This window comes from Mesitornis unicolor, unplaced genomic scaffold (assembly GCF_000695765.1).
Source record: "Mesitornis unicolor isolate BGI_N332 unplaced genomic scaffold, ASM69576v1 scaffold15375, whole genome shotgun sequence".
Classification (NCBI taxonomy): domain Eukaryota; kingdom Metazoa; phylum Chordata; class Aves; order Mesitornithiformes; family Mesitornithidae; genus Mesitornis; species Mesitornis unicolor.
In genome coordinates, this window is record NW_010185012.1 from 37,610 (window position 1) to 60,985 (window position 23,376).

General features: G+C 37.8%; 1 protein-coding gene across 1 annotated transcript in view; it reads left to right on the plus strand.

The window, feature by feature from the left end:
* Positions 1–23,376, plus strand: part of MAP3K4 (mitogen-activated protein kinase kinase kinase 4) — a 63,817-nt gene that overhangs the window by 29,283 nt on the left and 11,158 nt on the right. Inside the window, 15 exon segments of the mRNA XM_010184690.1 lie at positions 1–85; positions 501–600; positions 690–773; positions 1,156–1,422; positions 3,276–3,425; positions 4,453–4,614; positions 5,637–5,770; positions 8,928–9,006; positions 10,996–11,062; positions 13,191–13,287; positions 14,210–14,326; positions 19,064–19,164; positions 20,308–20,388; positions 21,896–22,087; positions 22,732–22,802. The exon segment at positions 1–85 is cut by the window's left edge and continues 31 nt beyond it. Of these exon segments, the coding sequence (XP_010182992.1) occupies positions 1–85; positions 501–600; positions 690–773; positions 1,156–1,422; positions 3,276–3,425; positions 4,453–4,614; positions 5,637–5,770; positions 8,928–9,006; positions 10,996–11,062; positions 13,191–13,287; positions 14,210–14,326; positions 19,064–19,164; positions 20,308–20,388; positions 21,896–22,087; positions 22,732–22,802 (1,787 nt within the window).

Sequence of the window (23,376 nt, forward strand, 5' to 3'; positions counted from 1 at the left end):
GAATGTTTTTGGATTCTGGACTACAAGAGAGTTGTGATGAATTTTGGGCCAGTGCCGATGACAGTACTGCATCAGATGAAATCAGGTATTAAGCCCTTGGGCTTAATAATAATAAACACACTTATGTTTCTATACCCCTGACAGGTACATACTGCATTTATTAGAATGAAAACTTTGTAAAAGACTCCATAGACTTTATTGCTGATATTTCTGTATGTAGTAATAATGAACCATCATTTTGTTTGTTTGAAGCCTAGTAACCTTCTTTTCAGTTCAGGGTATGAGAGATTGTTTATGTAACTTTCTTTAAATTAAATTTTTATATCCTTATGAAAAATGTGCCTGCACAAGTTCAATTTATTTGAGTTAGCTGCTTGTAAATATTCATCTTTTCTATGCTTTCTATTGGCATTTATGTAAATAATTTTTATTTTCTCATAGCTATATAAATGCAATGCTATTTGTTAAAACATTGTCATTTCATTCTTACAACATTTCAGGAGGTCTGTTATAGAGACCAGTCGAGCACTCAAAGAGCTGTTTCACGAAGCTAGAGAAAGAGCCTCCAAAGCTCTTGGTTTTGCTAAAATGCTGAGAAAGGTAAGTTAACAGCAGAGTCTCATCTTATTTATGTGCTTTAAAGAAATGTAATCTGAAAACATGTTCTTTTGTTTCGTTGTTACTTGTAGGACCTCGAAATAGCTGCAGAATTTGCATTGTCGGCCCCTGTGCGAGATCTTCTGAATGCTCTGAAAACAAAAGAGTATGTGAAGGTAAATTCAGTTCAGAGGCATGAATGTAGAGTGGGGATGTTAAGCAAAATGTCAAAGGATATTTATTGGTATACGTTAATTTTTTTTCATGTAGCATCTGTATCTCAGCATTTAAAAAGTTACGTATTTTATACTGAATTGTGGCAGTCAAACTATTATCTATACCTGTGTTTGTGTGAGTGAGAATGTTAGTCTGTGTTTTGGGAAATCAGTGTTTAATTCCTTGTCTTCCCAAAGATTCTTTTTGTGACTTAGGAAAAGACTTTTTGCTTCAATAACACTCCCCGTTGCTTAAGTGAGATGATATTTATGATAACTATCTATTTTATGTATCATAGAAGACAGTGAGATTTGCTCATTCAGTATTTTTTGTTTTCTCCAGGTACAAATCCCTGGACTTGAGAGTTTGCAAGTATTTGTACCAAATAATATTGCAGGGGAAAAATCTGTGATTTTGCAGCTCCTCAATGCAGCTGCTGGAAAGGATTGCTCAAAGGATTCAGATGAGGTTGCATATGAGGCCTATTTACTAATGACCAAATACAGTGACAAAGACCATGAATCAGATGACAGCTGGAGTGCATGGGAGGGTCAGCCAGTCAAAGTAGTGCCTCAAGTAGAAACTGTTGATACGCTGCGCATCATGCAGGTAGGTTGGTTTTGCTGGTTTGGGGTTTTTTTCCCTGTTTATGTGATCTCCACACTTCTATGAATGCTTATCCTTTCAGATTAACCACTGTAATTTGAATGAGACGTTATTATAGGTAATAAAAAGTTACATTCAAGGGTAGGATTGATTCTTAGCTGTGTTAACGCAAGTATTAAATTCAAGGGATTTTACTATTTCTTGGAACGATTAATCTCTACAATATGCATTTTTCAGGGTTAGACTTTTATAATAAAGAGATACTTTCAATATCTAGTTGGGTGTTTAGTAGCAGAAGTACAGATAGGACTTGAACACTGTACGTTTGATTAAGAAGTTGCCAGTCTCCAAGAAAGTGTGACGGTTGTGTGCTTTCCATGCACTGAGGCATAAACCAGTTACTTTCGATCTTGGATGAATTGTGACATTTCAGATTAAGTTTCTGTGGAAGCTACTGGATGTTCTGCAGGAAGAAATCTTCCCAGTCATACTTTCCTTCATCCCAAGCCAACAGGGGTTCCCTGCCAGCAGTTCTGCTACGCTTTAGCAACTGAGCCAGATGCAGCTCCCTGCCCCTCCTCTTCTCATATCCTTGTGTTAAGCTGAGTGAATTTTCCTTTTGGTATGTCATGCAGTCCCTTGGAACCCTACCATAAATGGGCTCTACTGTCCACAAACAGAGTGACTTTCCATGTCACTGTGCCTGGCCTCTAGCACTCAGAGGGCTCTAGGGATTACAGGGAGTTGAAAAAGTCACTTTTGTAGATACTGTTTGTAATGTGCAAGCATATTCCTTCTTTTTGTCTGTTGTCCAGACTGAACAGTAAAAAAATAGCCTTTAAGTGTTTAGAATTTCATTGGATTTATGTCAAAGTTAGCATTTCATTTGGAAGACGAAACCAGCAAAAGATGGAATTTGGCTTGCAAATGGTATTCTATCTGACATATGTAAGTGCACATAAAACATTTGTGTGTATGTGTATAACACTGTTTATTAATTTTTTAAAATCCAGTATTGAAAGGTTAGGAAGTAACAAGTCTCTCAGAAAGATTGTGTCCTGTGTTTTTAAAAAGCATGTTTTGATTGCAAACTAGAGAAAATGCAAGGTGTTATGTAAAAAATATTCATAAAATAGAAGAATCCCATCGTGCTCAAAATTATTTAAATGTTGAAAATATTCCTTGGGGATGACGTGTTGAAAATGTGGCAGAAGTAGGTCTTGTTTTGTGAGTAACTTGTTGCAGATGCATTGTCTGTAGTTTCAAATCAACAGAGCTGAGTATGTGACTCATAGTGCCCAAGCAAAGGCAACAGCATCCGTGTCTGTACTTTTTTAGACTTCTGCAGTAGCAAAGCTCTGGTTTCCAAAACATATTCTTACATATTAATAATTTTCAAAATTTGAGCCAATACCGTGTGGTAAATCTTTGTCCTGAAGTGTAATACATTACTTGAAAAAAACCTGCTTATTCATGTGATGGTTATTACCTCCATCTGCTTTGAGAAGATAGAATTATTTTGCTTAGATACTGCCTTTCTTTGTATAACTATTCTGAAGATAATTTTAGTACAGTGTTTCCCTAAGCTTTCCAGAAGTGAATAGGAGTGTATTCCCCTTGAAAACTTGCTGTGGCACTTACCCTAATAGATCTCTGCTCATAAAATGAGATTTTATCAAGTTCAATTTCAAGCATCAAGCTTTTCTGTGTGGATTAAAGATTTTCATAAAGAGGGACAAGAGAGATCTTTCATATTTTAGAATTTTAAAAATAACCAGTTGGAGTTCACTGATATGGGACATGTTTTTGTAGAGAGAATTTTGCTTATAAGAACTGGTGGTCTCTTGTATTCCTAGGTTGATAACCTCCTCCTTGTAGTCATTCAATCTGCCCACCTTGTGAGTCAGAGAAAAGCTTTCCAGCAGTCTATTGAAGGGCTCATCTCGCTGCATCAGGAGCAGACATCCAGCCAACCCGTCATCGCCAAAGCTCTGCAGCAGCTAAAGGTAAGCAGTTGTCGAGATTATCTCACTCAAAATTGATTGTGCCTTGCTCACTGATAAGTAAAAACTTGCAAGGAGACTTGATTGCAGTGCTAATGGCGTATTCTACAATTGTCATTTATGCAACCTCTATAGACCTTACTTTCAGTACAGTTTTCATTCTGTTTTTGCAAAGGATTTGTGAGTGTATTTTTGAGCAATACTGGTGTAATCATTTTTGAACTGGGTAAGTGGGAAACAAGTGCATAATGCAATAGAATTATTAATAGCAACAGGATAAATATGTTTTCCTATGAGAGCACTACTGAATTGAAAGAGTTTGAGTTCATAAAAATGACTTCTATCAAACAGTTTTTCTATTTTTTTTCCCACATGATGGCTGCTTTATGATGTAAAGTGGCTAGGTCGCTCAGGTTTTTTTGCACTTGGTTTTTGTGCTTGTGGGGTTTAGTTTTGGTTTTTTTGTGGTGCCTTTTTTGTTGGATAAAGTTTTTCTTTGGTGGTTTGTTTTTTTTTTTTTGGGGGGGGGACGGGTTTGGATTTTTTGGAGGACTCAGCAAAGCAATGATTTGTTAGGTTGAAGTTGCAGTATCAGATCCCTACGTTTCCCTCTGAGTTCAGTAGAAGCTGTGTCCACATACCAGGGTGAAAAGACAACCAAAGGCTTGTTCATGTTAGAGGCAGTAAAACTGATGTTCTGTGTTCTTGTCTGTCTGTCTGATTTTAGTTGGGTGATTTTGTTTGGTGGTTTTGCCTTTTTTTTTTTTTTGTCTTCACTGCATTTGTTTTTAGTTAATCTCACTCACGCAAACAAACTTAATTATAAGACTTCAGTTAATTATAAGAGTTGCTTAGTGCAACTGCTGGAAAATGTTTGTTCTTCCAAGACGGAATGAATTGTGATAGCATTAAAGTAGATTTCCATTTAAAATAATGTAATGTTAGATTCATGTTTACCTTAGTCTTGTCAACTGTAGAATATAAATAATAATTTGATGCCCCCCCATCCCTTTTTGTTGTTGTTACTCAGAGTGATGCATTACAGCTGTGCAATAAGATAAGCAGTGCCATCGATAGAGTTGATCACATGTTCACGTCAGAGTTTGATGCTGAAGTTGATGAATCTGAATCTGCCACTTTGCAGCAATACTACCGGGAAGCCATGATTCAGGGTTATAATTTTGGGTTTGAGGTAAGGAAACAAAAGCTTAGTGACACATATGTTTTGTACTTTGGTAAGAACATAATGAAATTTCTGGTTTTGCGTTGATTCAAATAAGGTAACTGTAACTCTGTGGTAGTGTGTAGAATTATAGCAGAACGTCGTGAAAAAATTATGTGTTGCTGCAGAAATCTTGTGTGAAAATGATTGAAAAAGATCTGTTAAGTTCAGACTCCAGTTAGTGATGCCTGGAACTCTAAAAAGCTTTTAAGAATTGATGAATTCAGGTGTAGTCCTCTAGGCTCTGCTACATGGCAGCATTTCAGATAAAATCAGAAATATCCTTTGATACTGACTGTCATTGTGTAACTTGGCTTCTTACAATTTTTCAGCCTAGAATAGCATAATAATGTAACATGAGCCATTATCTCAAAGTTTATGGTGTTTTTTTGATTCAGTGAATATAGCTTTTGAGTGCCTGCCTTAGAGTGCCGATGAGGAAATGTCATGTTCCAATGCTTTTAGTGTATACTTTTTCACTGTTTGATACCTTTGAGCTTTGGAAAAAAATTTTAAGGATGTCTCATACCCTAAGATACTTCTAAGTATAGTCTTCTAAAAAACAGCTGGTATTTCCATTTAATTTTTTAAATGTACATATATAACTCCTTTATCCCCAAATGTTACACACAGTATAACTGAAAATAAACACTACTTCATGGTTTGAGCTCTGATTACAAGACAGAGCATTTATGTGGGATGTTTCTTAAACAGTGTATACACTGTTAAACATCAGCACGTGCCTGTATACACACAAGAGTACAGTATGGCTCAAAGTGCTCTTACTATAGCATATTTTGTACCATACTTTTTCATTATTTTTTTCTATGAATATGCAAATTCTTGCATAACATCATTTTGTCTAAGAATAGGATACAACTGTTACCGTACTTGTAGAGTCCTGTTAGTCTGCAAATACTCCAGTGGATATTGCAAGTGGTATTTTTGTTCTTCTTATTAATACGTGAAAAGTAATCTTTAGTTTCTTACAGTACCATAAAGAAGTTGTTCGTCTGATGTCTGGAGAATTCAGGCAGAAGATTGGAGACAAGTATATTAGCTTTGCCAGAAAATGGATGAATTATGTGCTAACAAAATGTGAGAGTGGCCGAGGCACTCGACCCAGGTAACAGCCAACTTGTTACTGCCATAGTAGTTTGTGTTTAAATACCATGCAGGACTTTTCACAATGCAAATAATGCTTTATTGTTTGCAAGTAGTTCTTCTGAACTATTGATGCTTTTGGCTGTTGAATTTTGAAAGTAATTTGAATAGTAAATGCATAAAGCCAAACAAACACTCCAGCTGCTTAGCAGAAGATTTTGTGGAACACTTTGCCTCATGTTAGCTGTCAGAAAACGTGAAGGAAAAAGGGGAGGTTGTTGGACTCAGACAATTAAAATACTTTAGATAAAGGTCATTAAGTTGGAACTAAAATGTTGTGTGATCAGGAGTTAATAAAGATGGCAGAGTGTGCAACAGTAGTTCTCTGGGTATTCTGCAGAGAAAGGGATGTTGTTCTGTGCCAGTTGTGGAAACAACGTATGTATGGAAGCTTTTGCCTCCTACTGTACAAGTCCTTCTATTAGTGCTTTCTGAAAGCACCTGAAGTACGACCCACAGATAAGGAAGCAGCATTTCCTCCCTGCTTAAAATTCTTCAGTTTTATGATTGCAGTAATGGATGCATTTGTGGATGGTTTTTGTTGTAGTCCAAAGTATTTTCTGTCTGTTGACAGCAGTGGTGTGCTCAGTGGTCTCAAATTGTGCTTATAGTTGGTGCTATGAATCTGCTGCTGGGCACTAGGGAAAAAAGTTGCAATGTTACATCGCTTTGAGTATGTAAGCAGAGGAACTGGGAAACAGGCCCAAGCAGAATGATATATTAATTGATTTATTTAGGTGGTTTTGCAGCACTTTGCAGCTGATACAACAGAAATTTAATAGAGTTCTTTTGCATTAAACATAGGTGCCTCATACTGATCTGTGCTAGCAGATTACGCATCAGTGACAGTTTTGTTTCCTTCAAGTGTAGGGCTGATCAGTCTGTCCTGGAGGTATGTTCTGCTTGCTGGAAGAAGAGGACGAAAGAGTGGGTAGGCTGGACCACATGTGGATAGGCTAGTTAGCTTGGTGTGCCGATCTTAAAAAACAATCGGAAACAAACCAACAAACACACCCCCCAAAACAATCCCCAAAACAAAACTCAACCAAACAAACAAAACCCCACAAATTAAAAGGCTTTCTAAAGTATGTTAACAGCAAAAGGAGGACTTAAGATGACATTGCTCCATTACTTGATGAGATTGGTCACCTCACAAATAGGAATGAAAATAAACCAGAGACACTTAATGCCTTCTTTGCCTCTGTCTCAAATACAAATGATGCAACCCCTAGAGCCCTCGGTTGGAGGACCATGACAAGGGTAGACTGTCAACTTGCACAAGATTTGCTCCTGCAGTGGAATGCATCTAAGTCTGTGGGGCCTGATGGAATTCCAAGATACTGAAGAAGTTGGTGGATGTTACTGCAAGACCTCCCTCAGTTATTTATCAGCAGTCTTGGGAATTTGGAGAGGTCCCCCTTGACTGGAGGCTAGAAGATGTTACTTCAATTTTCAACAATGGCAAGAAAGAAGACCTTGGTAATTATAGGCCTGTCAGTCTCACTTCAGTTCCTGGTAAAATTATGGAGAAGATTATTCTGGGAGTTACTGAAAAATGCTTCAGAAACAATGTAGTTAAATTTGTTAACTAATTTGTTAAACATGGGTTCGTTGAGGGCAAGCCATGCCTTACCAACTAAATATCCTATCATGGCAAGGTTACTCACCTAGTGGATGAAGAGAAGGCAGTGGATACGATTGGTCTTTGTTATGTTTTGGTTTGGTTTTAATTACTGTTTTTAGCAAAGCTTTTGATAGTGTTTCACAATATCCTTCTGGAAAGATTGTCCAGCATACAGCCAGACACGTGCACAGTATGGTGGGAGAAAAATTGGTTGAAGAGTTTGGCTCAGACTTGGAGTAAATGGGATAACATCTGGCTGATGGCCAGTCACTAGGGTGTTCCGCGGGGCTCAGTTTAAGAGCCAGTTCTCTCTAATGTTTTTATCAATGATCTGGACACAGGAGTTGAGTACATACTAAGTAAGCAAAAAGGGCCAACCATATCCTGGGGTCCATTAGGCAAAGGATAGCAAACCAGTTGAAAAAAGTGATTGTCCCACTATAGTTACCATTGGTGCAGCCTCACCTCTTGTACTGTGTGCACTTCTGGCCTCCATAATATAAGGAAGTAAAAAATATTAACAATGTGTCTATAGGAGGTCAATGAAGATGGTGAAAGGACTAGAAAGCAAGGCTTATGAGGAGTGACTGAGATTACTAGGTTTGCTCAGCTTGGAGGAGACTGAGGGGTGACCTTTTCTGCAACTTCCTCATGAGAGGGAGCAGAGATGGAGGTGCTGATCTCGTCTCTCTGGTGTTTGGTGATGGGATGGCTTAAAGCTGCATTAGGGGAAGTTCAGATTGGTTATTAGGAAAAAGCCCTTCACTGAGAGGGTGGTCAAGCACTGGAACAAGCTCCTTGGGGATGTAGTCACGGTCCCAGGCCTGTTGGCGCTCAAGAAGCGTTTAGACAATGCCCTTAGATACATGGTTTAACTTTCAGGTTGCCCTGTGTGGAGTCATGAAATGGACTGCGATGATCCTCATGAGGTCACGCAGGATATCCTATGATTCTGCTTGTATTTTGTAGGTTGTAGCTGCTAATTCTAGTAGGTCTAAAAGGAGACAGTGAGGGGCAAGAGCAGGTGGCTGAAGGCACAACTCTAGCCAAGTTACTTATTTGTTTTACTTTACCAATCTGGGCCCTGAAACCAGTGATGCCCAGTTGCTTCTGATCAGATAGTCATGAAATCATTAGTACTCTTTCGACCTTGTTTCAAAAAGGAGAATTTAGGAACAGGATATAGAGGTTTGGCTTGTTGCCAGCATGTTATAAGTGAATTGATGATACCGTTCCACACGTAAGAGTTGAGGTATATAGCATGAACAACTCACTTTTATATGGCAGTGTCCTTGCTGAAATCCGACTTTATCTGAATATAACTGGGCAAATATTAATACAAGCTAAATCTGCTACCTCTTATATATTGATCTGTTTCTTTACAAAGATTTTTACTGTATTTTCCAGAGGAAACTCTTAGATGAGTTTCTTATGAAACTCTTTAGATAGCTTTAGCTGAAGTGCAATTAATTTTCTGTCTTTTTATTTGAGACAGGTGGGCAACTCAAGGTTTTGATTTTCTTCAAGCCATTGAGCCAGCATTTATTTCAGCTCTCCCAGAAGATGACTTCTTGGTATGGAATAAGTTATTCTGCTTGTTGTTTATTTCTAAATACGTGTAAAGCTATTAGTATATGTTATCAGGGATATTTTTAATGCCACTATGTCTGAATACAAATGCTTTTCCGAAACAATTGCTGTGGCTTATAAGTGATGATGTTGTTATCTTAAGTTTGTAAGATTTTGAATAAATAATGCTTGTGACCATTGGCATTAATGTTTTCAGTTTGCTGACAAGTTGCTGGTACTGTCTTGGGAGGCTGTCTCCCTTTGTCTCTTGGGAAACTTGACAGCACCTTTTATGTGGAGTTAGAATTTATAGTTGTCATAATAAATTTCTAAATGTAAGTGTCTGAGGTTTAGTTAGCACCCGGAGTTCCTTTATGGGTATGAATACAAAATCACGGTTGTTTAAAGGTATTTCTTCAAATTATGCCAACGTGAAATAGACTTTTAAATCATCTTTCTTTTGCTTTTACTATGTAAAAAATAGTAGACTAAAACTGACTTTTTTGTGTGCTCTGCCTTCCCTGTTTTCCTGTGGAAATAAAATTCTGAGAATTTATTTCTCTGATATTGGTACAGTACTACAGAGAAGTGAAAGCACAGTTGCCACAAAAAAACAGAATGTGAGTGTCAGCACCTCTGATTTTTATTAATTTCAAGATACGTTATGAAATGTGAACCACATAAATCTTGCATAATACAGAAACTATATAGTTCAGTCTTTTTTTCACATGTATTTTTATCAAGAGCTGTCAAGTAAGTTGTGTTTTAGTCCCGTGTGTGTTAGTGGGAAAGGGTTGTCTGCCTAAATGTCAGAGGATTTGAAATACACTAATACTTTAGCTCCTCAACTTTATTTATTTGCTTTGACACAGTTTCTAAAACACCCGGAATTTTGAAGAGTAATATATGTATATTTTAGTGATATTCTCTTGCTGGAGATACCTTCAGTATTGAGAGGGAAGCTTCTAAGGAGGAAAGAAGCTCAGAAAATCTCATGTGGCCTTTGACATTATAAAATGGTAATTTGTCCAAAAATGGAATTGATAACCTTGTTGTGACCTTGAAGGAGACATAAGAATCATGCATGAGTTTGTTTCTAATAACTAGGATATCATGTACTTCTTGGAACAGAATGTTTTCATGGCTTCATGTGTACAGAGATTTCAGAGCCAGTGTTATTTAAGATGAAGTCAGACTTTCATACAAATGGGAGAGGAAAGGGGAACACTAAAACCCTAACTGCATTTCTGAACTTCTGCTTTCTTAAACTAGATTTTAGTTTTGGAGAGCATCACCTGAAGCCACTTTAATTAATCAGTCTCTTGTATATCACAGGTCACAGCATTTCACCTAGAAATGTGTATGTCAATCCTAATCTCTTATTTAAGTAATACCTGATGTCATAGAAAAAGGACGGCCTAGATCTAAAGCTCAGATTCTAGCTCATTCTGGGTTAATAAAATATGCCTATCACAGACTAAACACTTTTTTTTCTTTTAATAATTTGTTGTTGTTGTTAATCTAGCTTCAAGATCCTGGTCTTCCCTAAATTTCTGGATTTCTGGAAGAAGTTCTGACTAGTCTGAATGACTGGTATATAGAAGTGGCCTTCATAAAAACTTTACCTAAGAATATAATTTTAATTCTTTATTGTGAAGACATATTTTATCCCTGGTGTTCTGACAAATAAATTGAACCAAAGGAAGATTTAATAACTTGTCCATGATTGCATACACAGTGAATAGTACACTGTGTGTTATTAGGCTCAAGTCTGAGCCCCATTTCAGTGATGTAACTATTAAATATCATTTTGTGAATGAACAGACTGGATGGTTCTTACCCCAAAGACTTGTAGGTATAGCAGACTTGGCAGTGCTAGGTTAATGATTGGACTTCATGATCTCAAAGCTCTTTTCCAATCTAAATGATTCTGTGTTTCTGTCAACTCTCTTGTAAGATAAAACATCACAAGTTTTTCTGTTTGTGTTTTCTAGAGTTTACAAGCTCTGATGAATGAGTGCATTGGCCATGTCATCGGAAAACCTCACAGTCCTATTACAGGTTTGTACCTTGGTAAGGCAGAAGTTACTGGCATTTGTTCTCGAGCTTTGCTGCTGTCGTTACAGAATTGTGATTGTAAAGGAATTATAAAATGCTAGAAATGCCAATAAAAGTATTTTTAAGCTTTTAATGATTGTTGATGTGAAACCATTATTGCCTGACAAAGTATGAATGTGTGGTGGTTTTAGTCAAGAGATTTAAAAGCCTTACAGATGCTTTCCTTTAATTTTTTTTTCTTTGAATCTATGTGGAGTTTTGCAGATCTTCTGGAAAAGGATTGTGATTTTTTTTAAAGGTTGAGTAAAGAAGGGATAATAACTTTAAGGAGGCAGTTAAAGCTCTCTCTCCCAAAATTACACTGTGGCACTGCACATATTTACACTTCTGATGTACTTTATGTTATTGAGGTACAGAGGAATTACACCTAGGGGCTTGACAGTACGACTGTGGGAAATAGTTGTCCAATATCACAAAAATTGTCGTAGTATAAAAAATATCTTTGGTATTAGAGTGGAATCAACAATCTCATTGTTTATCTTGGACAGAGGATGTTTCTTCAGCTGTGTTTCCCTTTTACATCTCTCTTTCTCAGCACTGTTTTTCTTCCTCCTCCCAAGTCCATTGACTGGTTTAGCTTTCAAAATACCATGTCATCTTCTGGTTTTCCTCCTGATGTCCACTTCCTGGACAAGGTTGATGGCAGAAGACATGAAGGGTTGAAGGGAAAGTAATTTGGCTCAGGCAAGAGGAAGTTTTTCAGTATTTCAGGAAAGTTTCAGTTTTGATATAATTTTGATGAGAAACTCTTATAGCTGAGAAACCTTTCAGAATGAGAATCCATCCATTCCTTTGGAAAGAAGCAGAGTCTAAAATAAATTGTAGGCAAGTTCTGTACTGTGATGGAAATCCTGTATAGTCACTTTTAATACTGTTGTTCAGAGGAAGGCCCATTTTAGGTAAATCACTAGCATGATGATCCCAAAGTACCAAAACTCTTACAAATGCTATTGCAGATGCAGCAGATGACACAAATTAAATTGCTTGACAGTTTTTGGCTCAGAGCCATGGGGATGATGTGATACAGTTGGGTGGCACAGTCTTGAACAGCAGGCTGAACCTTTAATATGTGTTAAATAAACATAACAAAACAAACTGTATCCTGACTGCAGATACTGCAGATACCCCTTTCTATCTCATCATCGGGGGAAAAATAAGAATTCCTGGTTCCGTTTACATACCATGCTGAGGGACTTCAGCCCACTGTGATCTTCACCCCTTTTCCTAAAGTTGAGGATCCAGCTGTGTTTCTGCTGCTGGTGCCTGTAGGCACTCCTGGTGTTTTATCCTCTTTTTGCTTTTTTTCACCAGCTCATTTTGCTTTCTGTTACTGTCTGAGAAAACTTACTCGGATGCAAAAGGAACATAATAACACTGTTTGCTTTTTAATTTTTATTTGGTTTGCTGATACTTACTTTGCAATAAGAGAAAAAATCATCTTTAATCTTTGAAGTTGAAATAATGGACATATAGCTTTAGTGAAGTAAGTACACATCTTCTAATTAGTAGTTTGTAATTCTCTGAAGAAATTTTCATTATTTTCATTATTGTATACATGAATCATAATCACAGAATCGCTCGGTTGGAAAAGACCTCCGAGATCATCACGTCCAACCGCTCCTGTCTACCCCCTAAACCATATCCCTAAGTACCTCATCTACCCGCTCTTTAAATACATCCAGGGATGGTGACTCCACCACCTCCCTGGGCAGCCTGTTCCAGCCTCTGACAACCCTCTCAGTAAAGAACTTCCTCCTTATCTCTAACCTGAACCTCCCTTGGCACAGCTTGTTGCCGTTTCCCCTTGTTCTATCCTCCATCACCTGGGAGAAAAGACCAGCACTCATTGTATCATGAGTCACATGATACAATCATATGAATAATATTATACATACTATTGATTTCTTTAAAATGGGAATAATTTGGATTTTTCTTAAAGGACAAGAAAATACATGGCAGTTCATACTTTACCCTGTCAAATAGGAATTTATTGTAGTTTTGTGTCTTGAAATGGCCCTAACAGAGGTTTTTCTGACATCTGAGTAAATGTGCTACCTTTTTATGTTTGCAGCTATTCATCGAAACAGTCCTCGCCCTGTAAAAGTACCTCGGTGCCATAGTGATCCTCCAAATCCTCATCTTATCATCCCCACGCCTGAAGGCTTCAGGTATTTAGCATTAGTACAGAGCTCTGAACTGGTTTATCCTCCCTGGGCTGTGCTGACTGTCAGTAAGTGGAACACCTTTACTTTCCTGTTGAGGGCAAAGCTGGTAAAAAAACTGAGAATGATCTTAATTTTTATCAGTATGCTTTTGAGGACAATATAGTTTCTTTTTCTCCCTCCCCTGTGCCTCCCCCAACTTTATTTACGGTATTTGTTGGTGTGTGCTTTCTCACTTTGAAGTCATTCTTACCCTCTTTGTCTTTCCTGAAAACAGTGTTTCGATGTAACAGGGTTTAATTCTGTAAAAACTTCTCATTAACACGACTTTAATTTCCTTCCCCACTTTGAACGTCTGCGTACATACCCATGGCAGTGCTTTCTGTAGTTTAGCATAGGTAAGACGTAAAAGTGTAGCATTCTGGAATATGGTCGTATTTCTGTGTCGTTACCAACCTGCTGTGAAGAAGCTTAAAACAATGGATGGTTTTGCTTCCATGTGGAAGAGTTGACATGAGAATCAATGCAAAAATAGTTCTTAAAAAGTTCAAAATAAACTTTGCCATGCACATTTTTACACAAACAGAGGGCCTTATTTTTCAAGAAGATCAGCACAGTGTCAAACACTTGATGTTTTTTAATTTTTATTTTTTTTGGAAGTTCCTCAGCTATTGGCAGAAACCAGTACTACTCTAAAGATTTGGAGATTTTTATTTTGAGGATTGTTATTATTGTACATATTGACAGCCCCTGAAGCTTCTGAGACCCAAAATTATTCCACATAAACTTCTTTATGTGCTTGAAAAACTTTTAAAATCGGGCTTCATAACGCACACTTCCATATTTTACTTTTAAAATAAACTTTCAACTCCATACTCTTTAAAATATTTTTTAAAGCTGTTTCCTGAAGTTTTCCTTCTTGCCACAGCACGCGGAGTGTCCCTTGTGATGCACGGAACCATTGCAGCGTTGCTGTCAGTCGCCCCGCTCCAGTCGGTAGCGACTCAGCTCAGCCCAAACCTGTCAGCAGTGCAAATGATACCAGGTAGCGCCACTCACGTAGCAGCCTCGTTCTACTTACATCACCCTTGTAACTGTTCCCACATACTTTCATCCCAGTAGATCATTTGCACCATGCTTTTTCGTCCCATCATGTCTTCCATTGGCTCCTTCATTCATGTTTGACTTGGGCAAAATCTTATATCTTAGAAATAGATGATAGGACTGTTTTCGGATTTAAAATACCTGAACAGTGTGGTAGTTAAAGCCAGTGGTTCTGATGTAGATTATGAACTTGGCCAGTAAAAATGACCGTGAAATTAACATAGACCAGGAGGTTCATTGGTATAACTTCACTAAATAATTCATATTGATAACTAACACTTTGTACTAAGATGACTGTAACATGCAAATACGCCCAAGGATTTTATTTTTTTTAAGTTAACTAACAGTTTTCGTATTGTTATTGTCTGCCATAAATATTTTTAAATACTGTATAGTGGCAAACATAGAATTAAAAACATAAGATTTCTGGAGGGCTTTTTTATTTCTTGTTGTACCTTTGGCTTCTTAGGGTTGTGCAGAATAAACTTAGTATGGAAGAAACCACTCTTGTATCAGGATGTGTAACAGAAACCACTCCCGTATTGTCTGTTTGCAGAGGTCAGGAGTGAATGTTTTGCAGACCTATGTGGCACGACCCAAGCCTTAAACTGAGGGTTTAGAGACAGGGCTGCGCTAGGTTCTGCAGTTCCTCCGTGGACAAACAAAGGTGAAGCCTGCACCAAGTGACTTTTAGGCCGAATTGAACTGTTTATTGAATATAACTGTTAACTGTAAACATGGTAAAGGAGGTGTTCTTCAAATGATCACCTGTAATTGGGGGAATTAGAGAAGATTAGCAAAGAGGAAAGGAAAAAAGAAAGAAGACAGGGGTTAACAAGAAGTGCAAGGTATCACCACGCTGAGCTCCAGCATCCTGTGGCATGGTTCTCTGATCCGGATTCCAGAGTGGTGGGGTGCCAAACTGGCCCCGTTCCCTTTTATAATCTTTGGTCCCTTGGAGTCTTCCTCTCAGGTGCAGAGGTGCACGCACACTGCTCTTTTCTGGAAGATTCCCAAAATGGGTTTGGGGGGTGTAGGGAGACCTCACACGTCAGCCCTAGTGCCATGGCTGCAGCATGACCTCTTTTAAGCGTGTGCATCCATGGTCTCAGCTCAGCGCGAGGAAGCCGCTGCAGGAGGGGCACTGCCCTGCCTCCATAGGACTTGCCGTGTCTTGCTACTTCCCGGCGCACAAAAACAGTGAGTTTTAGTCATACCTATTAGGTCACAGCCATGAGACTTATGTTAGTAACTTTCTTGCTTTTTTGGCCCCTGATTTGGCTGTTCTATTTCAGGCTGTTGGTGTTCCTGCTTCCCATGCCACAGTCAGACCATTGACATGTATCCCAGGTTCTCTAAATTTACTCATTTTTTTGAAAGTTTGTTTTTCCCTGCATCCCTGACTACGAAAATCCTGCTGTTCACACAACGGTATCATCTTAGGGTTTATAAACAGCTTTTCAGATTCTTATTTCTACTGCAGAGTACCAGAAGCTCTTTTGTAAAAGAGATTTGAGTGAGTGGAAGCATGCGATGTGACTGTATCACACAGCTGTAGAGAAAAAGAGTGAGGAGTGAAGGAGCAACAGATTGATGGTGACCAAACTAAACTTAGATAGGACTTGATTATGAGTTATTTATTTTTTAATAAATACTTTTCAGTTGTTAGCCAGCAAGCTATTTTGGTTTGTAGATCTGTTACCAGATGCACGGCAAAAGTTATGGTGTTAAGGGGGAAGTAAGTTGCCACTTATATAAAATCTTTCCTGCAACTCTTTTCTGTTTATTTTTATGGCAAGATGTGAATTGCACCCTACAGATGTACAGCTTGTGAGTCTGGGCCCTTTTTTTCAGTTGCTAATATGTCCTGAATTTTTGTCATTCAAACAACCTTTTTTTATTGTATATCTTTCATGTTTCTGTTTGAAGTCACCTGTTGAAAAGGACAGAGTAGGCAGTAGTCTGCAGCGCCGTCACTGAGAGGTTCTGGCAGCTTTTTAAGCTGACAGTGAGAGTTAATTGATATTTATGATCTTGAAAGGACAGAACTTGTTTATTTGATAATTAGTCTTTTTACAACTTGTGAAGGGGATTTTTTTCTAGAATATGTACATCACTTTAAGCCAAGGCATATCTTTGAAGTTAGCTAATTTTTCAAGAGGGAGATATAAGGCTGGTTTTTAATACTTGTAGGCTTTGTTGTGATTTTATACCACCTGCAGCTGTCAGGTTGATAATTTGACCCACTTGAATACAGTGGTATCTTCTTTTAATCTTTTCTCATGTGTGTCCTGCACAAATGCTGATCAAAATGTGAAGGTGGGCATTTTGACAGCTTCTTCTGGTTCAAGAACATGGTCATTAGGAAGAAAAGAAATGAGAATTCTACTTCTTAGTTGCAATCAGATGCATAATACCTTCATGGATTGTAACATGGAAGTTGATGTGAGTGCAGCATTCTAGTCAAATTGCCTAGACCTGTTTATTTGAAGACTTGTATTTTTCCTAGAACTCTCTGGTTTTGCTTTTCTGACGGTTGTTAATAAAATATCCCATGATTTTTTTTTTTGTATGCACTGCCTGGACTTTTAAGTAGCACTGTTTAACCCCCTATATTACCTTGGAAGAATTTGGAGAAAAAAATTATTAAAGCAGAGACAGAGTTTTGGAGACTGTTGGCGTTTTGCTTATTGAGGAAGGTAAAATATTGCAACGAAATAAATTTATAGCAAATTTCTGGTTTTAATACAGTTAAAAGAAAGTTGCAAACTTTAACACATTGCAGTCTTGATTATGGATTTCATTTATTTGTGCTTCAAAAGAGAAATTGAATCTGTTGGATCAAGAAAGTGCTTTGTGGTTTTGTATTCAAGGACTGTGGGGTTCCAGCTGCTGGAATAGCACAGAAACAGAGACTTTGTACATTTCCCAGAAACTCTTTAGACATTTATGACATGATTGTAGGCATTAAATATCTATTAAAAGTTGAATGTAGGAACTTGAATGTAGGAGCTTGAAAAATCAATTGTCCTAGGCAGTGTGTAGTACACAAATGCCACCATAGGTCTATTGAATTTTTTCTTAAAAAAAATAAAATCACCTTAATATAACTAAAAGTACAATCCAAGCAGCAGTACTTAGTAGTTTACACTGACCTTTCTGATGTTTATACATTTACACTGTGTTCATACTAATGACCTTTATAAATGCTTCATTTCTGAGCTAGCTGGGGTTATTATTCATCATTTTATATTTATCCAGGACTGGAGCAAAAATTTAGCAAGTCTTCTCTTTTACTCTGTCTTTGCCTAATATAATACACACAGTCTTTCTGGACACAAACAATAAAAAGTCTGGGTGACTGAGATGGGCCTGAAATGGATTTTAGATGCCTACATTCAAAGCCATGACACTTAAGGTCCTCTGTTCAGCTGCTGCTTAATTTTAGAGGTGGTTTAGCTTTGCTTGTTTTTAAGCTTTTTGTGCATCTAGAATTGTTGCTCTGTCTGTGCTGAAAATAACCTCCGCCTTCTTGATGGTTAGAACCTCAGCTTCCTGAGGAGTACTGAGGATTTCCACTAGTTTGCTTTCAGTTCCTCCTCAGACTTAAAAGATGTAGTTGGCAGCAGTAGGGAATGCAAAGCAAGCACTGTATTGAGAACATTCCCATGGGAATAGGGTGTCCTGGGTTTTGCAGCTGCAGGGCTATAGGGACGTCCTCGCATAGATGCGGGCACTGTGCGATACCAGGTATCTTTCATCTTACTGTGGTTGTTAGCCTTTGGTGGAGGTTTTAACAATGTTCCCCACTTCTAGTCATGTTTAGCTCATACCTCTAATTATGTTCAAGGAGGCATCAGTCGCAGATCTTCCCCACCATGGTTTCAAAATTGAAAGGGAGCCTTATCCAAAAGGGAGTCATTGTAGAAAGACTTTAATGAGCCGTTTAAGGCTCAAAAACATAGGTGAATTGATCAATGTCTTGGGGGAGAGAAAGGTGCCTGAAAGTGTAAGAATTTAAGAGTAATTTCTCTCAGTATTGTTTCCCTTTGTGTTCAGCATGCTTATTTATCTAGGTCTTACTCTGGGGTATCAAATTCTGCTCTGTGCTGTCTGGAAGAGCTGAGGCCTCCAAGCAGTCAAGCTGCTGTCATTTACCACTGTCCTTCCTGTCAACTGCCTTGTGGCTCTTCCCGCTGGTTTGGACTTAATGTCTGTGGACTGTGACTGTATTTACAGCACACTGGGAGTGTGTGAATTCAGTTACCACCCTTCATCTGATAATGTGGCTCACATTATCACCCGGCTGAATCGCTTCAGAATGCATATCCAAACCTGGCACCAGCTGCATCCTGCAGCAGTTGTCTTAGCAGTATGTTACATGTCTTTAAAATGGATGTTGTTATAAGCAAGTAACAACTTCAAGTAGTTTATGCTTTAGGGTTTTTTTTCATAGGATAGCGTAACTAAAGCGATATAAAAAGCCTTTATCTGTGGGAAAAATAGTGTCGATAGGGTTTTCAGTTTACCTCTCTGCATCAGTTTTTCTTTCATGTTACTTTCATGGTTCATGTCATAGGCTTCCAAAGTTCTTTCTTTTTAAAACTACAGTTAAATTGTCACTGCTAGTTATTTAGTGCAATGGTAAGTTAATTAGTACAATGACTTTTTTTAACAGGGGTTCCAGTGTTCCCGAAAATGATCGACTGGCTTCAATAGCGGCTGAGTTGCAGTTCAGATCCCTTAGTCGTCACTCCAGTCCCACTGAAGAGCGAGAAGGTGATTGTCACAGTAACAGGTTGTGACCTGGATGTGCAGATGATTTATGTCATTAATATAATTCTCTCTGTTCCTCATTCTTACACTTTCCAAAATGATTTTTCACCTTTTCCCATTCAGAAATCTTAGATTTTTAACTTTTAGGCTTATATTGTCAAAGTAAGTTGTTCTGTTTTCAGACACATCCACTGTTCTTTTACCTTTCATATTATTTCTGAATTGTTCCTGAGAGAATTTCCTGGTGTCTTACTAATTTAGTGTTCAAAATGAAATGAGTAACATGATGGCTGAATTGTATACCCCATTCGATAGTAAATTTCTAAGTGCTGTTAATGAGATACAAATTAGAGCCATCAGGACAGTAAAGAGTTTTCTGCCTGTCCAGTTCTTTAACTACCACTGTAGTATTCCTCTGAGAAATACTCGCTGCTATTTGAATCCTGGAAGAAGGGACAGGGTGTGTGAGTTGATGTCCTGATCAGGGCTCCTCCTTCAGGTTCCCCCAGCCCCTGCATATGTGGTATTTATTACAACAAATACCTTGAAACATCGATGTTTACGATAGTGTGTGCTGTGCAAATTAAAATGAGGTAAAAAATCCCAAGCAAAGTAGAGTTGATATTATGGTCATCCTGCAAAATGAAGTGGGTTTCTAAGAAAGAAATGCCTTAAGAATTTGTGTTTAAAGATGTGGGGGATTTTTTTAAATTAATTTTTTAAACAGGTGTTGAAAATACCATCTTCCTATGATTATTCCCTTTTTTATGTATCTGTATGAATGGGAAACTGCCTTAGGTTGGAATAAATACAGGTCTTCTTTGAAGGCACCTTACAAGATTGGTTTCCTACAGACTTCCTGCATATTTGATTCTGAGTGCCCTGACTTGAAGTGCTTACCTCAGTTGTCGAAAGACATCTCTGTTCCAGTGTAAATTAAATCCTATTTCAGAATAGCTTTCATAATTTGTTTTCTAGAGATAAGTCATTTTTTAATTCAGGAGCATGCGTTGCTATACGATTGCCTTATATATTCGTAGGGTGTATTAGTTCTGATATGTAAGATCTCAGCTTCAGCTGAATGTAGTGGCATAGTCCTTAATATGAGATGAAGCCATTTCTGTGCTCACAGTATTATTTCTCTAGAACCATCGTATCCAAAAGGAGATTCAGTTGGCTCGTCCCGGCGGAGCTGGGAGCTCAGAACTTTAATCAACCAGACCAAAGGTAGTTGTTTAGAGGTCACTATAATGTAAAATTTGTTAAACTAGTACTGCATTAAAAGGTTGAATCTTACGCTGATTGTGAAGAGGTTTTCACAGCTTTGTACATAGGAAGGAGAAAATATAAAATCCTGGTTGCATATAGAAGATACTACTAACAAAATCGCAAGGTGTGCTCTAGTACAAGGTCGGAGTAATTAAACTTCATAAAAGTTACATCTTTTCAGTTTCTGCAATATACTATCAGTGTTCTACAAAATGAGTACATTTATTGCTATAGGAATTGCAGAAGTCTGCTGTCCCTGTTCAGTGTCCAGTTGCGGATTGCATTGACAGTAGGAAGCACTTCCTCATTTCCGAAGATCTCTTCCCAGAGTGGGATTTTCTTATGTTGGGTGTCTAACAGCATGTGATCCTACACTGTTTCCCAAAGTCAAGACTGTTATGGGGTCCCTTCCTCTCTGTCCTGCTGCTTATTTTCATAAAACTGAAAGTAACTTGATTACTTCTGACACTCCTATGCTGTGCAGACACATACATGTAGCTTGCTTGCCTGTGTTCTGACAGGATGGAGCCTCATGAAGCATTAGAAAAAGGTTTTCTGTCACATAAAAACTGTTGTCTCATTACGTGGCTCAGCCAGAACACAGGAAGAATAGCAATTTTTTTTCTGAAATCTAGAAGGCTTATTTTTTGTTTGGAACATAATTGAATTTCAGAAGGAATTGAGTTTGTTTAAACTAGAAAAGAAGAATGGGGGAAAACTTGAAAATTTCTAGAAAACTACTGCAGTGGGAACTGTTTTTACTGACCACTGTGAATAAGACAAAGATTTTGGTTTAAAATTACCATGAGGCAAGTTTAGTGTAGATGAAATGGTATCAATTATAGGTTGGCAGTAGAATACAGCATTTGGGAGTATCGGTATTTTCATCTTTTGGTGGATGTTAGAAACAGGTTAGACTACTGATGGATGCTTTACAAGGAGGGGATAAGTTAATGCTGCCAAGATTTCTGCTGGCCTCACTCACTGGGATTCTGTTTCATAATAAGACTTGAAAGCTGGAGTAATCTAATACCTCAGATCTTCGAAATAGCAGATGCTATGAGTGTTCCAAGAAACATCTCATATCTCTGTAGAGCAAAACCTTACTTGTCTTTCTTTCCTTGGTGGTTATAATGACTTTAACATATTTACACTGTCTATCGGTGGTTACTTACAGGTCAAATGCAAACAAATGTGTTGCATTTCATACATTTAGTTTCCTTGAAGCAAGTAAGAGATAGAGAAGTACGAGTATTCTTATTTTACTTTAGTTTCATATGTGATTTATAAGTGATAGTTTCATATGTGATTGGTAAAATGTTTTATTCTTTTCCTAGATCTTAAATTAGACTTTCAGAATAGTTGTCTTCTAACTCAGGTCACTTAACGTGATACCAAAAAATAACAAAGAATAAACACAGTGAATATTTCTCAATCAAGGAAATTGTTCATCACTTTTTTTCAGACACTGCTGCCAAGCAGGCACCGATTGAAGCTGTTCAAAAGTCTGTTCAGTTGTTTGAAGAGAGGAGATACAGAGAGATGAGGAGGAAGAACATCATTGGCCAAGTTTGTGACACGCCAAAATCTTATGATAATGTCATGCATGTGGGTTTGAGAAAAGTGACTTTCAAGTGGCAGAGAGGAAACAAAATTGGTACGTTCATTATACCTTCATTTAGCAGCCTAAAATACCAAGGTCTCTGGTAATAGCAGCTTTACTGAAATCAGAATGTTAAAATACAAAATACTGTTGCAGCTAGGATTTCCTTTATGTAGAACTTCAGTGAATGTTCTTTGGTCAAATAATAGGAAACAAAGCAGGAGAAGGATTTGGTTATGACCATTACTTAGGTATGATCCTGCGATTCCTGCATTTGTTTAAATGAGTTCTGCTTTTGGAAGAACCAGAAATACAACTAGAAATGAGCACAAACTTTGGGATTTGTTTAGTTCACCAGAGATTTGTTGAATTCACCAATATTGTTGTTGGTTCCCTCATATGATCCTTGTTTCCTCTCTGGTTTGGGATTTGTGGCAAAAATCCTCATATTCATGTGGTTTTCTTTCACATCAGTCGGTTAATGTGATGTTTTTACTTAGAGTCAGCTTGAATTCAGGACTGTGAATGTGGTATTAGGTGTTAGAGGTTAAAAGCTACTTGAAATTTTAAATTAAAATAAAAGTAAATAACCTTGGCAAGCTCAGTTTTCAGTGATGTTTTCTTATTGCAGCTGATGTACTTGTTGCTTATTATATGCAGTATAATTAATCTTCCTTATTTTCATTTTAATTCTGCAGGTGAAGGCCAGTATGGGAAGGTCTATACCTGTATCAGCGTTGACACTGGAGAGCTGATGGCTATGAAGGAAGTGAGTACTCTCTATACGAAAATGACTGCTGCCCCTGTTGTTTTTCCAAACCAAACGTGCGTGACTTAGCAGACATGAAGGGTTTCTGACCACTGTTGTTAGTGAACTGGGAAAGGATGGGAAGACAAATGATTTGTTCATGTAGCCACATCTGCTACTCTCACGTCTTCCTCCTTAAGTTTTTCCTTTCACTTTACAACTTTCAGTTTAAATGTATGTAAAATGGATGATTTTTTTTTTGCTCATCTCACAGGGATGTTGTGAACATCATGAATTCTTGCTTAATATGAATGAAATCCCATTAGGAGATACTAAATTATTTTGGAAAGAGTTTCCTGATCAGTGAAGACTGTACACAAAATTGTCTTTTACTTTGCAGTATTCATCTCACATTTTATTCCTTTTTTCTTCATTCTTTGGAGAAAAAGATAGGAAGTGTCACATCAGATGTTTTTCAGCTTTTGTAGTTTAAGTGAGCTGGGCTGAGTCACAAAACTGTTGACTAACCTGCTGGGTACAGAAAATCTAATTTTCAGGGTAGAAGTAAGTAAAGCTGTGTAGGCGCAGAGATCTG